Source organism: Taudactylus pleione, unplaced genomic scaffold (genome assembly GCF_031769625.1).
Source record: "Taudactylus pleione unplaced genomic scaffold, aTauple2 ptg000421l, whole genome shotgun sequence".
Lineage (NCBI taxonomy): Eukaryota > Metazoa > Chordata > Amphibia > Anura > Myobatrachidae > Taudactylus > Taudactylus pleione.
In genome coordinates this window covers 2528899-2546495 of record NW_028284823.1, presented here as the reverse complement: position 1 = coordinate 2546495, position 17597 = coordinate 2528899, and the positions used below count along the sequence as shown (strand labels likewise).

The window sequence follows — 17597 nt, the reverse complement described above, 5'->3', positions numbered from 1 at the left end:
AGCTCAGAATATGAGGTGAAGTCCATAACAAATTATTAAGATAAACACAATTTGTGGATTAATCGTACTGTCAAACAACACAGGACGCTGTGCATCTAGTCATGTCAGGAAAACATAAGAATAGAATTGAAAGATAATTGTAATGACTTTTACAGCCTGTCATGTATTTTTCAAACCACACTGTGAGTAATTATGCCTATGAAGCGTGCTCAAATATTTGCACACATTTTCAAAGGAATTCTTGCATAGAATACAACAGCTTTAGACAATGCATAGAAAGTAATACAATTATTCCAAGTTTACCACCACTGAAAAGAAAAGGTCTGTTTCAAACTGCTGCTGTACATTCATGGTTTTAAAATATTGAAAAGTATTGTCTACAAACAGTGGAGACAGACAGCTTGGAGGCTGATCCAATGGGAATGCTTCAGAAAGGACACAAGTGGCTAGGAAGCTCACACATATATGTTTAGTACATGGCTACTTCCAGTATGTCTCATTTACTGCAACATTGCAAGTGTACCAGGAACCTACAGTAGCACATGTACTCTGTGATTTATAGACTCATTTCAACACATATATGATGTACTTTATGGTCAAAAGAGCTGCACATAACAATACAATATCAATGTACATATGCTGAGGTGTATACATCATAAGATAAGTGTAGGCTGGCACCAATAGCATATACTATACCCCCGATTACTCTTAGGCATATACCAATCAGAAGCTTCTAGGTAAGCTGGCAACTGTCAACAACATCATCAGCATGAATTTGCACCAACCCTCTTGAACCTGCAATTATGACAGGTGTATATACATCTGCTGTATGTGACCATCAGTATCTGTGTGCGGTTACACCAACATGATCGTACATTAGTCGGTGCAAATGATTATGTCAGATTCACGTAAATATTCATACACACATATGTGTCACGTCGTCTTTAGGCATATAGCCAATCTACGCATTTTATACTACACGCACTGGTGAACGTCCAACTCAGCATCGGGCCCATTCACGTGACACTCAATTGTTAGATGTTCCTAGGAACAATCAATAATGGATGGTATAATGTATTTAGGGCCTGATTCATTACGGATCGCTATTGCAGATACCATTAAGCACGCAGTCTCACTGCAAAAATATGCTAATGATTGCAATCGCAATGACATCGCAGCCTAACAGAAGGACGCCCACTTTACCTTACAGACTTACACACAACCATAATACTTTGCAAATCTGCAAAACCATCGGTAACATCGAGTACCATCACAGCCTCACGCACACTTGCACCAGGTCTGCCCTTACTGAGGAATTGCTAACCTCATCGCACGCAGTGAGTACACAAGCTGTGTATGGCATCAATGGGCTAATTTATGCACGCCACTGCAATGATGTTCAAACACACTGACACGCCTGCATTTCGCCGACCACCCCCTGTCACCCCCCCCAAATGCTCACTTCCTGTCAATCACTCTGCAATGGGTCTGCGTAGTCACTGTGATCACAGTCCAATCGCAATGGAGTCTTCGCGCACTGCGATGCATACGCAATGCGCAGAATGCAACAATCGGCCAATTGTGTGCGTAATCGCAGTTGCGATCGGTAATGAATCAGGCCCTTAACCAGGATTGTTGTTAATCTGCTCTATTTAAATATTTCTTTAATTTTCTGGATAAATAGATTATGGAGAAGCATTAAGCATATGATAAAGTATAAAGTTAAAATAATGGTGTTACAATAACTACATAAAACCCAAGAAGAACAGCTTAAAACATTTTTTGGGTGGATTTCCATAAGTTAAACATGGGTTCCTTCATATGTACTTCAGTCCCCTGATGCTCTCCTTCATCCCAATGAAGTTGGCTTTTTTACAGGGCAGCTGAGAGCTACCCCAGGTGTGGCCACTTCTTGTGAATGCTGACTTGGGATAACCAGTGCAGTTTGCCCCATCTAGGGGTGTGTGAAGGCTAGGGTATGTTGGAAGCTGATAAACCATTCAGTCACTTTCCTTTCAATAATACACAATACTGATGGGGTCATGAAAGGGGCATGGGGCCACCATCAACATCACTGTTGGGGCCCCCCCAAGAGTGAGCTGCATGCATTGTATCTGCACATCTCCTTTCCATGTCCCTGCTATTCCACTGCACTCCCCTGCTGCTGGGGTTTATACAGCCGGCTCGCCTGACTTTCCGGGGGGCTGGGAGCGGCACCCGATTTTCGTATGGTATGCCCCACTCTGCAAAGGACAGCTCTTATCGGGGGAGAGCTGTCCTTTGCTAATATCATCATGCATATGGTGTTAGTAAACGTCGGAGTGCATGCAATGATTGGTGTGATGCATCCCACCCTTTATCTTTACACTAGATCACAGGTTCTCAAACTCGGTCCTCAGGACCCCAAACAGTGCATGTTTTGCAGGTCTCCTCACAGAATCACACGTGAAATAGTTAGCTGCACCTGTTGATCTTTTAAAACATGTCAATGAGTAATGAATACACCTGTGCACCTGCTAGGCGACCTGGAAAACATGGACTCTGTGGGGTCCAGAGGACCGAGTTTGAGAACCACTGCTCTAGATCAATGCTTATCTTATGAAAGCCACAAAGTTTTGATTCCAGTTATCTTTTACGTTCTGAGGTAGATTCTGATGTTATTATAGTTTGTGGATATGCAAGAACAAAAGTATTTGACATTTTTAGACTTATCACTAATTACCCTATTGCAGAAACAATTTAGCTAAAATATTAACAGATGGGAACTTCCAATAACATACGGTATAAATCTCCTAAGAATGCAGAAAAGATGTCACTCAGGAAATAATACAAATGCTCAAACACAGTAAGGGGTAAATTTACTAAAGTGAGAGTTTTTAGAAATGGAGATGTTGCTCATAGCGACCAATCAGCTTCTAGCTATTATCTTCTAGAAGGTGCTTTTTTAAATGTTATGTAGAATCTGATTGGTTGCTATGGGCATCTCCTCTTCTAAAAACTCTCACTTTAGTAAATTCACCCCTAAGTATCTTGAAGAACAACTGAGTACAACAAACATAACTAAAACATACGGTAATTAACACATTTGGCCAAAGGAATCTAATGCATTTACCTCATTAAAGTTTAGAGTGTTTTTTTTTTTGCTGAGCGGAGGCATTAAACCTGTTGTTCTCATAAGTATACTGTATAAGCAGTATAAGCATTAAAATCAGGATCTAATGCTCTACAAAAAAAATTCAAAAATATACGAAAGAATTGCAATTGATTTCTGAGCACTGTTGTTTCCCATGAATGGAGTCCTCAAAAAAAATACTTTACAAGCACTTAGTAAACATTTTTGAAGGCTTAAAAAGTTGACATGCCTTTTGGAAGAGGTTTTCATATTGAGCAGTTTCTAAAGTACAAATTTGCTATTCCTAGGAATATTTGCTCAGACCACAAAATTTCTGCCTCCACTCTATGTAGCCAAGAGCATGCACTTTGGTCCTGTGATTATTGCCCATACAGTAATCAAAACCATTGGCCTAAAATACAAGTAAGTTCCTTCTAGCCATAACCAGTAACTTATGAGATGAAGCATAAAAATGGATATTCTCATATCCATTTTAAACATAATTCATATTCAGATGTAGAAAAAATAATGCTGCAGGGAAACATTACATATGGGGACCTACTTGTGTTTAGGGGCTCATATATCATAAACCGCATTTTATATTGCAGTGATGAAAATTACTGAATGCATTTATCAAAGCTCAGGCGCCGGGTCAGAACTATTAAAAAAGCTCTGTCGCGGCAAACGGCTAGAATCAAAGTGATCGCTACTGATATCACTATGCTTCTGGGTCAGGACCCAGTACATGTGCTGTGCATGCACAGCCATCAACCTGCACATTCCTCAGTGGGGGCCGATGGGAAGAGATCCAGAGGATCCCTCTCCACAGAAAAACAATACGAACATAAACACAATGATATATATAATGTAGATATAGTTTTATATATATATATATATATATATATATATATATATATATATATTAGGGGTGAGCGGGCTCGGATTTCTGAAATCCGAACCCCCCCGAGCCCCCCCGATCCGAGGCCGATCCGAGTCAGGCTCGACTTTTCCCGCCTGACTCGGATCTGAAATCGAGGCAAAATGTCATCATCCCGCCTTCCGGGTCTCGCGGGTTTTGGATCCTATATAAGATACCCGCGTCGGCGCCATTTTCTCACTCGGCTGTGGACAGTGAAGAGGGAGGGTGGGAGTTAGGGCTGGCTGGGCTGTGTAGTGTAGTGTAGTGTAGTGCAGAGTAGTGTTGTGCTGTGCTGTGCTGTGCTGCTGTTGTCCACTACTTCAAAGTCCATAGGGGCTGGCTGTGTTGTGCTGTGCTGCTGTTGTTAATAGGGGCTGTGTCCACTACTTCAAAGTCCATAGGGGCTGGCTGGACTGTGTTGTGCAGTCAGTTGTCCATAGGGGCTGTGTCCACTCCAAAGTCCTGTGCAGTGTCCCAGTCCAAAAGGGGTGCTGTAGTGTTGTCCAGGGGGTGCTCTGTCCATCAGGGGTGCTCCCCCCAAGTGCTAAAAAAATAATATTTTTTCTGTGTTTGTGAATTGTGTGCGCAGTAGCCGCACGTGCATCAACAAAGTAGTGCCAAGCGTGCGCCTGTGTCATAAGTAAAGGGCCGGCTGGCTTGACCGTTAAAGGGTGCTGTAACCCCCAAAGTACACTCCAAACCAAATAACAAAATATTTTTTCTGTGTTTGTGAATTGTGTGTGCAGTAGCCGCACGTGCATCAACAAAGTAGTGCCAAGCGTGCGCCTGTGTCATAAGTAAAGGGCCGGCTGGCTTGACCGTTAAAGGGTGCTGTAACCCCCAAAGTACACTCCAGTCCAAACCAAAAAAAAAAATATTTTCTGTGTTTGTGAATTGTGTGCACTGTGGCTGCACGTGTATCAACAAAGGAGCAGCGCCAAGCGTGCGCCTGTGTCATAAGTAAAGGGCCGGCTGGCTTGACCGTTAAAGGGTGCTGTAACCCCCAAAGTACACTCCAGTCCAAACCCCCCAAAAAAATATTTTCTGTGTTTGTGAATTGTGTGCGCAGTAGCCGCACGTGCATCAACAAAGTAGTGCCAAGCGTGCGCCTGTGTCATAAGTAAAGGGCCGGCTGGCTTGACCGTTAAAGGGTGCTGTAACCCCCAAAGTACACTCCAAACCAAATAACAAAATACTTTTTCTGTGTTTGTGAATTGTGTGCGCAGAAGCCGCACGTGCATCAACAAAGTAGTGCCAAGCGTGCGCCTGTGTCATAAGTAAAGGGCCGGCTGGCTTGACCGTTAAAGGGTGCTGTAACCCCCAAAGTACACTCCAAACCAAATAAAAAAATATTTTCTGTGTTTGTGAATTGTGTGAGCAGTAGCCGCACGTGCATCAACAAAGTAGTGCCAAGCGTGCGCCTGTGTCATAAGTAAAGGGCCGGCTGGCTTGACCGTTAAAGGGTGCTGTAACCGCCAAAGTACACTCCAGTCCAAACCAAAAAAAAAAATATTTTCTGTGTTTGTGAATTGTGTGCACTGTGGCTGCACGTGCATCAACAAAGGAGCAGCGCCAAGCGTGCGCCTGTGTCCCATAAGTAAAGAGCCGGCTGGCTCATTTCTTAAAGGGTGGTGTAACCCACAAAGTGCACTACTCTCCAGCAAAAATAAAAAAATATTTTCTGTGTTTGTGTGCGCTTTAGCCGCACGTATATATCAATATAACATAAATGGAGGACCAAACTATCTCTGATAAAAATAAAATAGGGAAAGATCAAGAACCACTTCCTCCTAGTGCTGTTGCTGCTGCTGGCAGTTGTTCATCATCCCAGAGAGGAAGTAGGAACACCACCACTTTTACTAATCAATTGACCCTCCAACAGTCCTTAGCGATGAGGATGAAGTACGACAGCAGTCATCCTGAAGCAAAACGTATAACTGAGGCCTTGACTGCTATGTTGGTGTTAGACGTGGGTCCGGTATCCGCCATTAGTGCAGTGGGATTTAGACAATTGATGGAGCTAGTGTGTTCCCGGTTCCAAATCCCATTTAGATTCCACCTGCATCCTCAAAGCAGCAGCGACAAGCGTGCGTCTGTCTGTTAAAGGGTGGTGTAACCCTCAAAGTGCGCTCCACAAACAATAAAAATATTCTTCTTTTTTTTTCTGTCTTTGTGAAATGTGTGGGCTGTAGCCGCACCCGCATCCTTAAAGCAGCAGCAACAAGCGTGCGTCTGTCTGTTAAAGGGTGGTGTAACCCTCAAAGTGCGCTCCACAAACAATAAAAATATTCTTCTTTTTTTTTCTGTCTTTGTGAATTGTGTGGGCTGTAGCCGCACTTGCATCCTCAAAGCAGCAGCGACAAGCGTGCGTCTGTCTGTTAAAGGGTGGTGTAACCCTCAAAGTGCTCCAAAAAATAAAAAATATTTTTTTTATGTGTTTGTGACTTGTGTGCGATGTAGCCGCACGTGCAGCAACACAGTAGCAGCGCCAAGCGTGCGCCTGTGTCATAAGTCAAGGGCCGGTTTGGACATCTGGTCCGGACTGAAGGACGTGCCAACAATTTCTGACAAGTCTACTGTCACTGCATATGATACTGTCCTCAAAGCAGCAGCGACAAGCATGCGTCTGTCTGTTAAAGGGTGGTGTAACCCTCAAAGTGTGCTCCACAAACAATAAAAATATTCTTCTTTTTTTTTCAGTGTTTGTGAAATGTGTGGGCTGTAGCCGCACCCGCATCCTTAAAGCAGCAGCGACAAGCGTGCATCTGTCTGTTAAAGGGTGGTGTAACCCTCAAAGTGTGCTCCACAAACAATAAAAATATTCTTCTTTTTTTTTCAGTCTTTGTGAAATGTGTGGGCTGTAGCCGCACCCGCATCCTTAAAGCAGCAGCGACAAGCGTGCGTCTGTCTGTTAAAGGATGGTGTAACCCTCAGAGTGCGCTCCACAAACAATAAAAATATTCTTCTTTTTTTTTCTTTCTTTGTGAATTGTGTGGGCTGTAGCCGCACTTGCATCCTCAAAGCAGCAGCGACAAGCGTGCGTCTGTCTGTTAAAGGGTGGTGTAACCCTCAAAGTGCGCTCCACAAACAATAAAAATATTCTTCTTTTTTGTCTGTCTTTGTGAATTGTGTGGGCTGTAGCCGCACCTGCATCCTCAAAGCAGCAGCGACAAGTGTGCATCTGTCTGTTAAAGGATTACATCGGTGACAGCATCCAAGTAGGCATGTCGGACAGTCCGTACCTGTACTGGCAGGAAAAAGAAGCAATTTGGAGGTCCCTGTACAAACTGGCTCTATTTTACCTGAGTTGCCCCCCCTCCAGTGTGTACTCCGAAAGAGTGTTTAGTGCAGCCGGGAACCTTGTCAGCAAAAGGCGTAGGAGGTTGCTTCCACAAAATGTGGAGAAGATGATGTTCATAAAATGAATTATCAACTCTTCCAGGGAGACCAGCCTCCAGAACGTACAGAGGGACCTGTGGTTGTGGATTCCAGCGGGGACAAATTAATACTCTGTGAGGATGAGGATGTACACAACACTGAAGAGGGTGAGGAATCGGAGGATGAGGACGACATCTTGCCTCCATAGAGCCAGTTTGTGCAGGGACAGATTAATTGCCAGCTTGTTTTGTGGGGGCCCAAACGAACCAATCATTTCAGCCACAGTCGTGTGGCAGACCCTGGCGCTGAAATGTTTGGTTTGTTAAAGTGTGCATGTCCTGTTTATACAACATAAGGGTGGGTGGGAGGACAATTCCATCTTGCACCTCTTTTTTTTCTTTGAATTATTTACTGTTTGGGGCCTAGTTTTTCAAACTGCCATCCTGTCTGCCACTGCAGTGTCACTCCTAGATGGACAACGTGTTTGTGCCGCCCACTCGTATCTCTTAGCATAGTCATCCAGCTACCTCGGTGCAACCTTTTGGATATAAAAACACTATTGTGAGGTGTGAGGTGTTCAGAATAGACTGGAAATGAGTGGAAATTAAGGTTATTGAGGTTAATAATAGCATAGGAGCAGAAAAACACACAAATTCTGTGATTTTAGCTGTTTTTATGCTTTTTTTAAAAAAAATACAGATCCAAAACACAAAACCCAGAACCCAAAACACGGAAGGGTGGTTTTGGCAAAACCAATCCAGATCCAAAACACGAAGAAAGATCCAGATCCAAAACCAAAACACGAAAAGTGGCCGGTGCACACCCCTAATATATATATATATATATAGAGAGAGAGAGAGAGAGAGAGAGAGAGAGAGAGAGAGATGGGTACATATCACTTAGGAATTAATTCATTTATGACATAAACTATATAAACAAATATGAAATTTCACATATGAACTAAATATTTAATTTAAAAACATCAGTGATATATACGCTGGATGCAATAGGGAAATGATAATATTAATTTGCTAATGTATTCATGTAACCACTTTCTGAAATAAGATCAAAGTTAATGTTTCTGCTCAGCAAGGCTCTTAAGACTATCTTATGCCAAAAGTGATAATTGTGAAAAGTTCAGTACATTTGTATATATTTTGTATATAGGAGCAGAGTATATTGCTAATTATCGAACAGATTGCTTCAGGATGTAGTCATATGACCGGCGGCTCACAATCCTGACAGTGGAATGCCGGCTGGGGATTTATGAAAGTTGTCCAAATACCGTCACCTATCATAATCCCGATATCGGAACGCTGAGGACACCATCCCGAACGGTTAGGGTTAGGCACTAAGGGGGGGATGTTAGGGTTAGGCACCACTAAGGGAAGATTAGGGTTAGGGGGGAGACAGGGGAGGTTAGGGTACTTACCTGCCCCTGTCGGGATCTTGATCCTGTCGGGCATCCGCTGTTGGGATTTGAACCGGCAGATAAACAGCTGTTGGCATTTCAATCCCATTCCTATTTCTTCCAGTTTCTTTGGGAATGTCCATATTAGGATCCAAGAGTGTAAAAATTTAAAACTTGACACGGTTTGCTTGGAAGAAGTTATGTGTTCATATTTCATAACCAAATATACCGGGGTCTTAAAATTTATATTTTCAATTATAATGTTTATGGGACTTTTAAGAATCATCACTAATGATCCTGCTACACACTGAGGTTGAGAGTGCTATATAGGCTCTATATGGTTGTCTCAGTACCAGTGGCAGATTTTCCTGAGGGCTGCCTAGCTGTGGCAGTGACAACCCATTGGAAGTGGTCACAGCTAGTCACAGCCCGACAGGCAGTTCCAGGGGAGGTGGTTTCTTACCCTGGCACTGACAGTCTGGACTGCAATTAGTAGAGAGAGCTCTTCCAATGGGAAGCCACTCCCCTGCTATAACGGTGGCCCTATCTGATTTCTAGGGGCTGCAGCTGATGCAGTACCTAGAAGCCCAGGCTGCTTGTCAATTTGTGAGCATGTACAGGACCAGGATCCTGCACATGCCTACAAGCTGGCTACGCAGGCTGGCAGAGATCAGCAGAGTCCAGACACCCAGAAGGTTATAGGTAGGAGCCGCTGCTGCTCATTACTAACATGTTCCTCATCTTACTGGGTATGTGCATTGCATATTGCAGGTCATAGAAGCCTATCAAGATTTTATCATTCCAGCAATCCAAGTATAAATTACCTCAAGTCAGTATCGAACTGGGGCATGAAGTGCCCACCAGGGAAATGCAGTGGTAGGGGCCAATGCTTAAGTGGTGTTGTCAGCAGCCAGAGGGGGTGTGGCCAGCCACCACAGATTATTGGCTAACCATTAGAGAGTGCATGGTCTGGACTCCTTTCACACAAAGGGCCTGATTCAGACCCCCTCGCAAGCACTATGCGCTCGTGAGAGGATTGATGTTTGGCCACTGCGCATGTGCACGCCAGAGCCGGCTCCAACGTGCGCATGCACCAAACCTGGCTAGCAATGGGCGCTCCATCGCTCTGGGTCTCGCACCAAAAGGGGGCGGTTGTAGGGGGGGTGGCTGGCCAAATGGAGGCGTTCCCAACGGAACGCCTGCCGTTTCGGGGCGGCCCCACTGACATCATGAGTGTTGTCAGTGGTGAGCTTCCAGCTCTATTAAGAGCCAGAAGCTCACTGGGGCTTGCGGGAATGAGACACTACCACAAGGGTCTTGTCGCAAGCCCCGATGGTTGCGATGGTCGAGACCATCGCAACCATCACCTGGCCGCTCGCAATAGCCATGGGTGACCAACAGCTATTCGAGCGGCCCGGAGGCCGCACCAAAAAAACCAAAACACCCTGATTCAGAGCGTCCGGCTCTGAATCAGGCCCACAGTGCATACTATAGTATAACACAGATATGTCACATTTCTCTGTAAGGAGTGTCTGACAGAAACATTTACTTTTGATCTTGGGGCTGCGTTCATACGCAACCTGTCGATGTTTGCATTCTGCGCATACATATGCATCACAGTGCGCGTGCGCAAACAGCCCGCTGCAATCGGGAATTGAACGTAGCGAGCACACTGAGGCTTCGTTCAGTGAATGACAGGAAGTGACCATTTGAGGTGGTGATGGGGGGGTCAGAGAAACGCAGGCGTGCCTGGGCATTTAGACACTGTTTCAGGGGCGTGCATAATTAGGCCTCAGTGACCTGCATATGCATCCTAACGTCTAGTTACACACACAAACAATAGTAATGTCTGCGGTAGGTTCAGGTCAACCACAACTTGTGCGCTGTAGAAAATAACCGGTGACTACGCATGCTCGGAATCAGTCAAAGGTGGAGATCATAAGTGCGGATGGATTGACTACTCTTTCAGTGAAATGGGCATTTCTGGGTGGTAACTGGGCAGCAACCATGCGGAAACACGGAGTATCATGGGTGTGTACCCCGACCTCAGGGTCTCATTCAGACCCGCTCTCAAGCGCTGTGCGCTCGCAAGTGGGTCGATGTTGAGGCCCTGCGCACGTGCAGTGGCCGCACTGTGCATGCACAAGCCCCGATGCGAAAGAGAAATTCTTGCGCTCCGGGGCTCACTACAAAAGGGGCGGCTGTCGATGGTAATCGACAGCTCGCACCGTTTTGTAGGCGGGGTGGGGGGGGTGGCTTGCCAAACGGAGGCATTCCCGAAGGAATGCCTGCCGTTTGGGGGTGGCTCCACTGACATCACTCGTGATGTCAGTGGTGAGCTTCCACCTCTATTAGAGCCGTAAGCTCACTGTGGCTTGCGGCAGACGAGACCCTACCACAAGGGTCTCATCTAAAGCCCCGATGGTCACGATGGTCTTGACCATCGCGACCATCAACTTGGCCGCTCGCTAAAGCTGTGGGTGGTCACCCACAGCTTAGCGAGTGGCCAGGAGGCCGGCTTTTAAAGAAGAAGCGGCCGTCCTCATTCAGAGCAAGCACTCGCATTTTGCGAGTGGCTCTGAATGAGGTCCTTAGTCCTGTACAGACGGAGATGGGACATGTGTTTCAGATGGATCATTTTTAGCCAACAAAAAAGCAGAAAGACTAACAGTGGTTGGGACATGCATGCAAACGCATAGATGTCCGGAATACACCGGTGGATTCCCATATTAGCATGAGCTAGTATGTAGGATGCTGCGGCCATACGAAAAAGCAACCACAGATGGATCCAATTCAGAAGCAGCTCTAATATGTGTTGCAATGGCAGCTTTCAAGGCCTTTGCTTTAGAACTCACTGGAACCGAAAAGGCACATGCAACGTTTCAGTTTAGGGAAGTTTTAAACAATAAAAATGAAACGTTGGATATATCTTTTGGGCTAGGTTGAGTGCTTATATGAAGACATTGAGAGCTGCCTCTACAGCACATATTCTCGCTCTCTCTTTATCTCTCTTTAATATGTGTGTATATTTATTTTTATTAATTTTGGACTTTGGCAGTAGCACTTTATTTTTTGGGTGAGTTTTCTACTTTAATGCTCTGAGTTTTATTGTAACCCGCCTACAGAGCATGCCCCTGACACTTGTCATTATGGGTCAAGGACATGACAAACATTCCTAGTAATAAAATAAAAGATCTGGCTAATTGTAAAATCATTCTCATAGTGCCTTTTACATCATCTACACTTCTGATATGAGCCATGATAAACATTTAAGTATGAGCATTTATATTAGTTAATACTTATCTTCTCCAGTCCATCTCCAGTCTGGTGACTACTGTCCTGACATATATCTCAGCAATTCGCTGTAGCCTATAGCTAAACCTGCTAAGTAGTGCAAGATAAATGATAAATGCATCATTAACAGCTCAATGACAGAGTTTCAAACTAAGGAAAACTGCAGGAGCCCATTAACAATGCCTTTACTTTAACCAGCATTCACTGTGATCATAAGCATGTTAAGAATGCTTAACTTAAATTACTCAGTGATTACTGTTCTTTGTTTTTAGGTAAAGACAGCGAGCAATTGCAAGCTATTTTTGCCTTAATTTAGCTTGTTGTTGTTAACAGTACTTGAGGACATAAAGATCCCTGGTGTGTTGAGCGCAATTACTTGTATACAGAATTAGTTCCTTAAAATTCATGCGGAAAGTGAAGAAATTTAGAAAATGGTGCATCTATAAATGGCTAAGTGAAATGTTTCTTACACTTCTGCCACCTACGGCAAAATATTTGCATCCCCAGCTTGTTAAATGCTAATACATTCTAATCAAGTTCAGCTTATTTTCTGCATATCACTCTAAACAAAATAATCCATATAATAACAATATTTTTCCTAGCAAGAATTGTTCTAACGTATTAATGTAAGGAAGACATCAACAACCAAATAACAACCTTACATGTATCATTTTATATAATTTAGTTCCAAACAAAACCTATTGTACACATGAGTGGAAATGTGTATTTAGAATTTTGTAGGTTATATAAATATATTCATATAATGAAACTGCTTACACAGTGTTCTACAAAAGATGATACAGAAACATGTTATATACTGTAGTACTATGGCCACATACAATAAGTGTTAAACATAACCAGACAATGAGAGAGGGTGTCCCTGCTCCAGTGCTTACAATCTAATTGTAGGTTGGGATGCATACAGACATAAGTGGAGATCTAAGTAGATGGCCATAGAAATTCCCATGTATGACCGATACTGACTCAGTCATGAGATGTGTCTTTAAGTTGGGGTTAAGGAAAGGGGACTAAAATGAGAAGGGCTCATAGGGGAGACATCAGTATAAGTGAAGGTGCACAGAGTTTGGGACACGCTCAGGGACATTGCAATAACATGAATCAGATACATTAGGAAGAGCAGGTAAGTGTAAGGCCTGGAAGGTAAGCTGGCACAATTTGTAGGTGATTCTACATTTGATAGGGAGCCAGAAGGGTGATTTAGAGAGGATGTGTTGCCGACCTAGGAGAACGTTAATGGACACTATCTACAGAATTGTGAGCAGAATGCAATACAAAAAGATAGGAGGCAGTAGGCTACAGCAGTCCAAACAGGAAAGCATAAGGGCATGAATTACTGTTTTAGCAGAAGTACGACAGAAGAAAGAGGACATTTGTGATACTATGGGAACAAGTGGCAGGATTTAATAAAATTATGAATTTAAGCAGAGGAAAGTGAGGGAGAAGTGCAATGTCACACCTACTTTAGGTACAGTAACTTATGTTGGAGATAGGATGTATGACAATAGCATTGACTAAGATGGCCAAGGTGGTCAGGCTTTGAAATAGATGGAGCAGAGAATTAGATGTTATATTTGAACACCTTCTGAGAATATATTGTTGCTAAACACAGAGAGATTTAAAACTGGATTTAAAATTTGAGATTATGGCTGGACAATACCTACATTATAAAAAAAAACAACTAGCAAGCAAAATGTGTATAAGACATTGGGGTCTATTTACTAAGCAGTGTCAGGAGAAGTGGAAAGTGATAAGGTGCCAGCCAATCCGCTCCTAACTGTCATCTCACAGGCTGTGTTTGAATAATGACAGTTGGGAGCTGATTGGCTGGCACCTTATCACTTTTCACTCTTCACTTTTCCTAACACTGCTTAGTAAATAGACCCCATTAATTTTGTATGTGAAGAAAAATGTACTGCATATGAGTACCACTCAATAATCCTTATGTAATATAATGACATTATAATAATAGACTGTAGTGACAATGCTATAACCTTTTTACATTGCAGTTATTGGTCTGGCCATAGAGTGTGATATCTGTTATTACTGGATAGATTTTAAACTATGGGTGTACCACTGAGTAGTGGTCAAAACACTCCAGAGAATAAACCACATTTGAGGAGGGTTGCAAGGGTCTGTGGAACTAATGGGAGAAAACGGTGCAATATCAACCAGAAACATATTATCCATGGAAGATGTTGTGACCAATCATGGCAGCTGTATGTGGCAATGAATCTTAAATAGGGAGAGGGTGACAACAAATGACTCACGTCCTACTTGCCTGGAAATTTAGATTTCAGTAGTGTAAGATACGATGTGCATAGCTACTTCCTATAAGCAAGGTTGTTATATCACTATGGTTTCATGAAATCAACCTTCACTATCAGAGCAATAGCCAGACCTTGTCATCAGTGGCTTCAAAATGAATGGGCTGTGAGGATAACTCCTGCTTAATGGGCACAGTATGTGTAAGCACAAGACCAGGCCATTGATTATCATCTCAGGTCACTGATTAGATTGTCAGTGCTTGCGTTCAGGCACAGCTCACAGAGGAAAGTGTCTCTGTCCCTGGTCCTGAACGTCAGCGCTGGCTGCTGTCCACGGTGCTGAACGCAGCCAGTATCTCTAAACACTACAACTATGATACTGTATATCGCTCTCAGCGTACAACAGGTCAACTTCACGTTTCCATTTCAATTTATATACCTGTTGCCCAGCCATGATTTCATCAAGAAAGAGGAGGATGTGTCATCGCTGCTGTAAAGAAATCATTGTATTGCTGTACAGTATCTGTGAGCATCAGTGCTTTAATAATTAATCAATGTGATGAGAAGAATGGGGCTGTGGATGGCTCTGCTACAGATCATTTCTGCGAGATATACAGTAACAGAGCTAAGACTCAGGCAAAGTTCTACTCTAGAAAATAGAATGGAGGAGGGGTGTGGGGGCATAACTCCTAATTTATGTCCAGGACACAGATAATAATAACTGTAAACTATTCAAAGCCAATTTAGGAGAATTGCACTAGGTAGCCCTTTCAGATATAGACATTAAAGCAAATGATACAGAACCACAATGATAACATATAGGGTTAATAAAAACGCAGCAGGAGGCTGTGCCAGGGTTTACCATTGTATAGAGTCGCTGTCTGTGCACACGGGGTGGTCTTACCTTGTACTTTTGCAGTAAACGCCTTAATGAAACTGCCATTATCTGCAGCAGCAACATTACTTGGGCATTAACTCGTACCTTCCCAGAGGCTGCAATTCCCACTACATTCCCAAGCTTTCTCCATAGCACCTTATAAAGGATATGGCCAATCGATCAGCTTCTTAGCATATTTCCTTATAATGTTATCTTCTCCAAAGATGAACAGCGACCTGTTCACGGTGAAGCAATTTTGCCGAACTGGTATGGGGTTGTATAAAGCCATGGTCCTTGCTCTTTGGGCTTTGGTTTGCTTGAAAGCTGCCTGTGTCCCCACTGGAGCAGCCGGGGATCCTTGCAAAGTCTTGCTCCTCTCTGATCCTCCATCCCCGGACCCCAGCCTCCCAGCCACCGCCTCTCCAAACCGAGCCATCCTGGAAGTTAAAAGAAAGACAGAGGATGAGGCATGATCCAGGCTGAGCTAAAAAGGGGGCAATAGATGGAGACACTAAGATAGACAGCACCTATGAAAATACTCACTCTGTCTGCGAAATGTGTCTATAGGCAATTCCCCCAGCCTTAAAATAAAAATAATCCAGACAAGTGGTATGTACAGTATATTACAGCCCACCACCACTGTTGCTGCAAAGAAAAATATGGATCAACTACTAGTAGCCAAACCAGCTAATTAATTAATGGGTAATCTGCAGCTAGAAAAGACATCATGTACTGTAGGAACACTGCGCCTACATGAAGATATGGGATTATCATTTAGTTGGAAAGCAACACGATCTTATTCACATAAGGACACGTCCCAAAACCCAGGGGGGCAGGCGATGCTGTATAATAAAGATCACATCACTTGAAGGTAGCAAGCAATAAAAAAATAAAATAATTAAAAATAAAAAGATGTCGTATTGTGCCAATATCACTCCATGTGCCCCCAAATAACAAAGCATGTCACACACACACACACACAAATAATAATAGGGAGAGTAGAACGGGGCAGGTAGCACTGCAGCACAGCGATCTGTTGCCAGAGATGGAACTTCCTGAAAATGGACCTTTGTATTGGCAGCCACATGCAACGAGAATGAGTACACACAGAGCAGATAGGAGCACAACAATGATGAGAGGAGAGAGGGAGAGATAGAGAGGGGTAGAGCGAGAGAAAGAGATTTATACAGAAGGAGACGCCAAATAGCCTTTGCAGCCTTGGGTGGGGAAATCAGACATAATTAAATCACTTTCAAATGGGCAAGGCAGACAGGGAAAAGATGTAACAAATTAGAATTAAAGGCATAAAAAAAGATCAGCATATGTCATGTACAGTAACTGAACCAATGAGACCATGTACTGTACGTATAGTTACAGCCAAAGTGTTATGCACAAAGCCTACATACATTATGTAGCTGGTCTAATTCCTTCTCCTGTGCTGATCTGAATGCTTGTTGCAGTCGGAATTAACATGTAGATACCCTGCTGACAAAACGCGTCTGTCTTGCACACACACATTACACACACTTTATCATGGAGACAGCACAGTACATGAATACACCCCACCCCCTTCCTTTTCATTTTTATTAATTGAAGGTGTTTCTTGTAGACTGCATAATGTTAAATCCTATGTAACGTAGATACTCCCTTTCATTCCTCTACTTTGCTTAGTATTACTGTGGGCCTGATGCAAAGGTGCATTCAATGACTGTTGCCAGGGTCGGCACTAGGCTGCACTGCGCCCAGCGCCGTCCTGTGTTGCCGCCCCTTCCCTCCTCCGCTCCCTCCACCTGAGCTTAAATATGTCCTACCTAGCGCTGGGAGGGAGGTGGGCGTTTCCTGTGCCCTCCGGAAACAGTAGCGCTCCGGGCGACGGACCGGCTTGCCCGTGCCTGGAGCCGCTACTGACTGTCGCTGCTGCGATTCCATACACAATGGGCTTGCGAAAATATGCTAATGACTCAGCCACTGTTTTGTGCACTGAGACGCCCACATCCGGCGCCTTGCATCCACTGCAGAAACATCAATCGCACATCAAACCTCTGAGCAAGCCTATGCTGTCTAAGACAGAGCGGCTCTCCTAAGATGCCAGGGCATTTCCAGGTGCAAACAAATACACAGAGGCTCACTAGAGTACACCCAAAAAATGGTTCCAACATGCTTGTAATTTTATAAATACCCCCCATTACCCCCACAAATTCTGACTATCTGTCACTCACTTTGGGAATAAATCCTCTCTGAAACCACTGTCGCAAATCCATCGCCGTTCATCACAGTGCGGCTTTGATGCATGCACAGTGGAAGAAAATAGCTCCACTGAA

General features: G+C 43.8%; 1 protein-coding gene across 1 annotated transcript in view; it reads right to left on the bottom strand.

The window, feature by feature from the left end:
• CACNA1E (calcium voltage-gated channel subunit alpha1 E) overlaps window positions 1-17597 on the bottom strand; it is an 851696-nt gene that overhangs the window by 451883 nt on the left and 382216 nt on the right. The window contains exon 3 of the mRNA XM_088447158.1: window positions 15447-15713. Coding sequence (XP_088303284.1) covers window positions 15447-15713 — 267 coding nt within the window. The remainder of the gene's footprint in view (window positions 1-15446; window positions 15714-17597) is intronic.